Below are 8,221 nucleotides of genomic sequence, written 5' to 3'. Positions count from 1 at the left end.
CCCGCTCCCCCCTCTCTGAGGCCTCGGGGGGCTCGAATGCCCCCACTCTCCCGGGGAAGGCTGGGGAGACCCGCCCCACCCCACTATGACACTTCCGGCCCCCAGGACGCGAGGGCAGCACAGGCCCAGGCCGGTTCCCATAGCAATCCGCGCAGGCACACCCACTTCCGGCGCATGAAGTGGCGACTTCCGGTCTGTCTTTCCGCGGCGCCCGGCGGGTTCGAGTGGGGTCTGGGCTCGGTGAGCGGGGCCTACAGCGTGCATGCGCGGGGGAAAGGTGAGGGGGGGCAAAGGTCACGGGGAGGGTGCCGCGGGGGATAAATGGACAGAGCTTCCCTCAGGGGTTCATGGGGAGCAGGGGAGGGGTCTTGGGTCGGGGGTCACTGGGTGTGAGAGGGGCTGGGGTCAAAGGGCAGGGTTGGAGGTAGCATTTGGGGGCTGGGTGGGGCTGGTGCTCAAAGTCCGTGGGGTCAAAGGGCGCAGGAAGAGAGAGTAGGGGTGGTGGCCTGGAAGCGGGGGTCACTGGGGTAGTGGGGGAGAGCATAGGGGCATCTGGGATCTAGGTGGGGCTGAGGTCATAGGTCACTGGGGTTGAAGGGCATGGGGAGGGGTCACTGGGATTAGAGATGAGCACGGGAGCATCCGGGGTCTGGGTGAAGCCGGGTGATCCCTAGGGCTGGGGCCTGTTTGTCTATGGGGCGAAGGGATTTCCCTGTCACTACAGTAACAGCCCCCATGCCCTGCTCTAGCCCCTCCCCCCAACCTGGGAACCCAGGTGTCTGGGCTTCTAGCCCCTCCAGCTTGGCTCCCCGTGCTCATGTCACCCCCCCACCCCCAGCTCTGGGTGTCTGGCTCTGGTCCCCAGCGGTGGCAGCCTGAAATCATTGTTCTTGTCCTCTCTCAGTCCCTTTTCCAGGAGCTTAGTTGGACACGTGTGACCCCGTGTCAGCTGCAGCCATGACGTCCCTGGTGAGTTTGCATGTGTGTCCCCCTGAGACAGGAGCTGCAAGCCATCCAGGTCTCCCTGCCCCCTTGGCTAAGGCATATCTGGCTGACAGACTCAGGCTCTTGCTGCCCCTGGGCTGGAGAAAACGGTGCCCATCCACCCCTCACATGCAGCCTGGGACAGGGGAGTCCTGCTCACTGCAAGTGCTTATCAGCCTTGATACCCAGAATGAGAGGGCTGAGAAGCCCTGGCCCCAGCATCGCTGCCCTGTGTCCCTCTGGCTTGTCTCACAGCCGCTGTGGTGCCTTGGGGATGGAGCAGACCAGAAACCCATTTCCTGTGTTGAATTCAAGTCCTCTTTGTTTCTCTATATGCTGCACACATGTGGGTGTGAGCATGTGCATGGGTCTACATGTGCATGTGTGTATGCATGTCTGTGTCTGTAGTATTCCATGCACTAACTCTGGGATGAGCCCTTGCTCTCCACTCTCTCCACAGGGCACCAGCAGCCAATCAGTTACAGAGTATGTGGTCCGAGTGCCCAAGTAAGTCTCTAGGCACTGCCTTCTACCCCACTTTCCTGCCCTCCCCATGTTCGCACTGCTGTATCCATTGCCTGGAGCAGGGACAGGAAGTTGGGATGTTACCCAGTGCTGGGTGAGCACCAGGGCTCTGCCCATGTCTCGTGGCTTCTTGCTGGGAGCTCCAGGTGTGGACCACTGGGAACAGCCATGTTTCCTCTGTCTTTGGGCCAGGCTTGGCTGGGGGTGGGAGGTGGTGGTGAGGGGAGGGGCTGGCTATTGCCTCAGGGGACTTGGAGAGGGGAGCTTGAGTTTTCTCCCAGTTGCTTCTGGATTGAATCTCTGGACTGAAAGTCCAGGCTTGCTGGTGGGGCAACCACGGTCTCACTCCTGTCCCAGTACGGGACTCCCTTGCTTCAGGGTTCTGGGGAGACTGTGTCATGCCTGTGAGAGAGACAGGTGCCCCTGCTTCCTGGGCCATGCCCCCTGCATGACTGAGAGCCCCAGCCTGGCACCAGCTGCCCTGCTTGGCACTTTGCAGTGCCTTGCAGCTACCCTGGTGAACCCCCTTCAGCCACCTGCTGCTCATGGGGGATGATGGCCCCCTTCCTCGCAGGAACACGACGAAGAAGTACAACATCATGGCCTTCAATGCCGCCGACAAGGTCAACTTCACCAGCTGGCAACAGGTAGGGCCCCCACCTGCACCCCCATCCCTGCCAGGGCATCTCCCTGCCTCCTGCCATAGTGCCCAGAGACTCCTTCAGCCCCTTGCTGGCAGGCTTTGCCACAGCCATGCCCAGAGGCACATCCAGGGGGTCTGCAGTCAATGGACTCCCTCACTGCTGCCTGAATAGAAATGCTGCTGTCACTGCCAGGCAGTTGGCTTTTTAGGGGACCAGAAATCAAGCGGGGAGGCTGGGACAATTGCACCCCCCCCCCCCCCCCCCAAATCTGCCCCGCTATTTGCCCATGATGGAGCAAATTGTGATGCATTCCAATAAGGTGATTGTTTTTGCTTCTATCTCGAGCTGAATCATTGAGCCCTGAGCCCATTGCTTATTAGTAAAGCTTCTAGATTTCTTTTACCTGGGAAATACATGTGTTATGTTGCATGGGATGATATACCTCACCATGTGCACCTCCCTTCTCTCCATCCATGACTGTGATCCCCTGGGATCGCTTTGGATCTCAGCCCATAAAGCTGCCAGCATCCCCAACAGTCGTCCCCGTTGTGTCGTCGTCCCCCCCCCCCTCCGTCCCCATCTCTACCTAATCCCACTCTGGTTGAGGGTTGCCCGCAGGGCAGGGGGGGGGTGGGAGCAAAGCCATGACATCCTCTCCCTGCACCCCCAGGCCAAGATGGAGCGAGACCTGAGCAACAAGAAGATCTACCAGGAGGAGGAGTTGCCTGAGTCTGGGGCCGGGAGCGAGTTCAACCGGAAGCTGCGGGAGGAAGCACGGAGGAAGAAGTACGGCATCATCCTCAAGGAGTTCAAAGCCGAAGACCAGCCCTGGATCCTCAAAGTCAATGGCAAAGCTGGGCGCAAGTGAGCAGGGGTGGCTGGGGCTGGGCCAGGCTCCTGGGGGGAGGCTTATGGGGTTACAGGGGAGGGGGGTTGAGTATGGACACCTCCATGGCACAGGGGGAGGGCACAGGCTTCCCTGGGGCTGTGCAGCGAGTCAGTGGAAGGACCCAGGCATCTTGGCTCCCAGGATCCCCCCCCCCCCCGTCTGCTGTAATGACTGGCCTCGCTGCCTAGAGCCCTTGTGGCTTAGAACCCAGGCATCCTGGTTCTCAGGCTCTGCCATCAGATCCCCACACCTCTCCCAAGCAGGCAATGGAAACCAGGAGACCCAGCATCCAGTCTTACCTGGTCTAACCAGCAGGCTCCATTCCCCTGCTAGCTGGGACCAGAACCCAGGCATCCAGGGTCCCCCCCGCTATAACCATTGGATTCGCTGTCCTGGGGCTAGAACCTGGGTGACTGGACTGGCACTGCTTCCCTGGGATGCCCTGACACCCCTCCCCACCCACTGCCAGGTACAAGGGTGTGAAGAAAGGCGGTGTGACAGAGAATGCCTCCTACTACATCTTCACGCAGTGCCCAGATGGCGCCTTCGAGGCCTTTCCCGTGCACCATTGGTACAACTTCACCCCTGTGGCCAAGCACCGCACACTCACCGCCGAGGAGGCCGAGGAGGAGTGGGAGCGGTGAGCTGGGGAGGAACCCAGGAGTCCGAGGCCCTCTCCTTCCGCCTTGGTGCCCAACTGCCACTCCTGGGGAATCCAGGAGACCGGGCATCCAGTGTTCTAACCTCTTCCCCCTTCCAAAGCTGGGGAGAAAACACAGGTGTATGGGCTCCCAGCACCCCCCACTCCTACCCACCGACTCCTACTCCCCTTCCTAAGCTGAGGAGAGAACCGAGGAGTCTGGGCTCCCAGCCCTGCCTGCTCTCACCCCTTAGCCCCTGCTCCCGCCCTGGGCTGGGGATAGCACCCCCACCCCCAAGTACTAGGATGGAACCCAGGCGTCCTGGCTCCCCACCCTCCCTGTTTTAACTCCCTAGTTCCCCTCCCTCTCCTCCCAGAGCAGGGAGAGAACCCAGTGTTTGGGTTTCTCTCCTAGGCGGAACAAAGTCCTGAACCACTTCAGCATCATGCAGCAACGGCGCCTCAAGGACCAGGATGAGGATGAGGAGGAGAAGGAGAAGAAAACCAAGAAGAAGGGCAGTGAGCTGCGCATCCACGACTTGGAGGAGGACCTGGAGATGAGTTCGGACGAGAGCGAGCTCAGTGACCCTGACAGTGAGGCCCTGGCCCTACTCCCACTCCCTTGGATGGAGCCTCCCCTGATCCGGGGAGTCCTTCCTAGCATGCTCTGTGTTACCTCCATCCTTTTCAGCACGCTTGGCATTGCTGCTCACTTCCTTCCCAGGATGCCCTGTGTCACATGCCCAGCATTGGTCCCCCCATTTTTCCAGCATGTTGTGTTACACTGGTCTCCTTCGCAGCCTTCCCTGGGCCAGGCCCTGTCCTCCCCAGCATGCCCTGTCGTGCCCCATCCTTCTCAGCATGCCTTGTGTTCTGTTCTTATCTTTCCCAGCATGCTTGGCATTGGTCCCCAATCCTTCCCATGCTCTGGGTCCAGCTCCCCATACTTCCCAGCATGTTCAGTATCAGGAGCCCCTGTATAGTCAATTGAGCTGGATCCAAGGGGGGGGGGGGTCCCTGGGGCCTGGCTTGGCTCTGGCCCCCTCCCCACAAGTGGAATCCAGGAGTCATGGTCCCTGTCCACCTCCTCATCTGCTGAGCAGGCTGGGGCTGAGGCATGGGAGACCTGCCAACCTTGACTTTCCACCCCCCCCATCATGGGTATCCAGAGAACTCAGGAGTGCTGGCTTAGAGCCCAGCAAGGGACAGGTTCCAGCACTGGTGCCCAGCCTGACCCTGCCCCCACACTACTTCCCTGATGCCAGGTGAGAAGGCAGCCAAGCTGAAGAAGAAGCCGGCACCCACCAAGAAGAAGAAGAAAAAGAAGGGCTCGGATGACGAGGCCTTTGAGGACAGTGATGATGGCGACTTTGAGGGCCAAGAGGTCGACTACATGTCTGATGCCTCCAGGTCAGGCCCTGCCCCTTCCCCCACCCCCCCCAGGCCCTGGGACCCAGGGCCCTGGTGCTGTGCCCTGCTTTGGCGTGGGTGGCTCACAGCCTTGGTGCTTGTACCCTGCAGCAGCTCACTGGAGGAGGATGTGGGGAAGCCCAAGGTGACCAAGGAGGAGGATGTGCCCAAAGGTAGGGAGGCTCAGGGGGTCTGTGGAAGGAGGCAGTGGGATGGCAAGGGGGTTGGGAGGGGGAGACCCCCCCACACCCCACCCTTGAGGCCTCATTTGCTTTCAGTGGTGCTTGCTGCCACTGTCTCCCCCAAGGCTTTTGTGCACACCCCTGTACACGCATACATGTGCACATGGATGCAGGTGTTCACATGCACACTCAGCTAGTAGGTGTTCACATGCACCCACATGTAGGTGTGCCTGCATTGACATGCCTGCACATGCACAAGCATTTTTATGCTCATTTACACACAGACATGCCCACATGGATTTGGACACGCGCATGCTTGCATGCTCTCAGTTGACATGCTTGCGCACCTGCTTGCTTGTGCTTGCACACAGGCACACTCATTACAAATAGTCATGCAGATGCTTGCACACAGTTGCAACTGAGACCCCATCCCCCTCACTTTGTGCCCCCCGCAGGCATTGATGAGGCGAGTGAGAGCAGTGAGGAGAGCGAGGAGGAAAAGGCACCAGAGGAGAAAGAGGAGGAGGAGGAGGAGAAGAAGGCACCCACCCCGCAGGAGAAGAAGAAAAAGAAAGGTGGGAGGGGTGTGGGACAGGGGACACAGGGCATGCCTAGGGCAGGAGGGACTGGATCCAAGCTCTGCCCCCACCTCTGTCCCTCAGCTCCTTCCCCCACTCCATTCTCCTGGCACCACTGTGGGTGTGGGTGGGGGGTACCAGGGCTCACTGAGCTAGGTGCCTGCTTTGCAGACAGCAGTGATGAGTCAGAGACCTCGGAGGAGAGCGACATTGACAGTGAGACATCCTCTGCCCTCTTCATGGCTGTGAGTGCCCTGGGGGAGGGAAGGGCAGGGATGTAGAGGGTTCTTGCCCCATTCCTGGGGTGGGAGAGAAGGAAGTAGGTCCCTGGGCTTCCCAGCCAGGCATGCAGCTCTCCATCCTCTTCCTGCCCTGATTCCTTGTGCTGTCAGTGCCACGTGTGCATGTGCAAGGTTGCATGTGCAAAACGTGTATGAGCATGCACATGCAAGCATACATGTGAGCATGTGCCTGGGCAAGGATGCATGAGAGCATGTATGCATACATGTGCAAGTGTGCATGCATGTGGCTTCAAGCATGAGTGAAAACATGCGTGTGCAAGCATGTATGAGCCTGTGTGGGTGCAAATGTCTGTGCGCACATGCAGTTGCATGCATGAGTGTATGTGCACATGTATGTGCAAGTATGCATATACCCATGGAAGCATGCATATGCAAGCCTGTTATGCCCAGCTGCACCCCAGGGGTGGTCATCCTGCCTGGGGCCTGGTGGGGCTTCATGGAGGGGGGCGGGGCAGTGCACGGAGGATTGGGCTTCACCATGATGCTGAGACCACCACTCCTCCCCCCACCCCAGAAGAAGAAAACGCCCCCCAAGAAGGAGCGCAAGGGCTCGGCTAGTAGCTCCCGTGGCAACAGCCGCCCAGGGACGCCCACTGCAGATGCTGGAAGCACCTCCTCCACTCTGCGGGCTGCTGCCAACAAGCTGGAGCAGGGTACGGCTTGGGGGCTGGGGTGGGCAGCTATGGGGGTGGAAGTGGGGGACACGAGCCTGCCTGCAGGCCCTTAGCAACAGGACGGGTGGTGGGGGCTGGAACGTAGGGTGGGGGGCAGCTTAGGGTATCCTTCACCTGCCCCAGGTCCCTAACCTTTCTCCCCCCTACATGCTCCCGGCACAGGCAAGCGGCAGGCAGGCTCTGGGGACCTGCCAGCCGCTAAGCGGCTGAAGCTGGATGCTGGCGGCCCCCAGCCCACGTCGGGCAAGTCAACACCCCAGCCTCAGTCCGGCAAGTCTACGCCTAGTAGCGGGTAAGCCATCTCTGACCCCGGGCCTGGCTTGGTGTGAGTGGGGAGGGCGGAGAGTGTGGAAATGGGGGCAAGTAGGGGGTCAATTTTAGGGGTGGGAGTGGGGCTGGGGTTTGACTGGGGGTCCAGCCTAGGGGAAAGGAAGGTGGTTATGGGGGCAAGCAGGTGGGGCTGGCTGCCTCTAGGCCTGGTGAAAGGTGGGGTATGGGGCAAGGGAAGGCAGCTCCTTCCCCTCAGCTGGGTTCTTAGAGTCTTGCTGCCTAGGCAAAAGTTGGGGTGGGGTTGGGGGGTGTTTTACTCCTCCCACCCAGCTCACCTCCCCAGTCTCCTGCTTTGGTGCCCCTAGTGATGTGCAGCTGACGGAAGATGCGGTGCGGCGCTACCTGACACGTAAGCCCATGACCACCAAGGACCTGCTGAAGAAGTTCCAGACCAAGAAGACGGGACTAAGCAGTGAGCAGACGGTCAATGTCCTAGCCCAGATCCTCAAGCGCCTGAACCCTGAGCGCAAGATGATCAATGACAAGATGCACTTCTTCCTCAAGGAGTGACCACTGCCCCCCCCCGGTCCCTCCTGGCTTGTGCCCTCCTGGCCCTGCCACCTGTCTCCTATCCCCCAGCTCAGGGCAGACAGTGCCGGGGGGGGAGCAGGGAACTGGGCCTGGGCATGCTGTGCTGCCCCTTGCAGCATAGAGCAGAAATGGTTCTAGGGATACAGGGAGCCAAGCCAGGGGCTCTTTGCCCATGTGCTCAGTCCCCCCTGCACCCCCCCACATCACCCAGCTTGGGGTAGATACTGCCATGGACATGGGTACGTGGCAGGGGGGAGTAAGCAAAGCGCCCCCTCTGGTTCCCCAGACCACAGCCCCTTGCTCTTCTGGGGCTGGCTGCAATGGGGGTTTCCCCAGGCAGCATCTGTCCCTCAAGCCATGCCTGCTGCACTCCAGCCTGCTTGTGGGGAGCTCCAGGCTCATGGCTGCTTTTGTCATGGTATTGCAATAAAGTGGGAAGTAGGATCCCAGTGGTTTCTTGTTTGAGGCTGGCTGGGATGTAGTGGGGTGCTGCTGGTAATTGGGGTGAAATGGAGGGGGTGAACCCAGGAGT

General features: G+C 60.0%; 1 protein-coding gene across 5 annotated transcripts; it reads left to right on the top strand.

Annotated features, from left to right (window-relative positions):
• Positions 1-161: 161 nt before the first annotated feature.
• GTF2F1 (general transcription factor IIF subunit 1) lies at positions 162-8,133 on the top strand. 5 transcript variants are annotated; one of them, XM_059732318.1, is made up of 14 exons: positions 162-240; positions 905-969; positions 1,445-1,491; positions 2,042-2,156; positions 2,824-3,017; positions 3,512-3,682; positions 4,098-4,276; positions 4,948-5,092; positions 5,204-5,265; positions 5,730-5,849; positions 6,024-6,097; positions 6,669-6,807; positions 6,991-7,120; positions 7,464-8,133. In XM_059732318.1, exons 2-14 carry the CDS (start codon positions 958-960, stop codon positions 7,666-7,668), a joined length of 1,593 nt encoding a protein of 530 aa, XP_059588301.1. In that variant the 5' UTR covers positions 162-240; positions 905-957; the 3' UTR covers positions 7,669-8,133. The 5 variants fall into 5 exon arrangements, with proteins under 5 accessions (XP_059588301.1, XP_006265629.2, XP_059588300.1 ...); XM_006265567.4 differs by having other exon boundaries at positions 170-277; positions 2,084-2,156; XM_059732317.1 differs by having other exon boundaries at positions 170-277.
• Positions 8,134-8,221: the final 88 nt, after the last annotated feature.

This window comes from Alligator mississippiensis, chromosome 8, assembly GCF_030867095.1.
Source record: "Alligator mississippiensis isolate rAllMis1 chromosome 8, rAllMis1, whole genome shotgun sequence".
NCBI lineage: Eukaryota > Metazoa > Chordata > Crocodylia > Alligatoridae > Alligator > Alligator mississippiensis.
The sequence above is the reverse complement of the archived record's forward strand: the minus strand, read 5'-3'. Positions and strand labels throughout refer to the sequence as shown.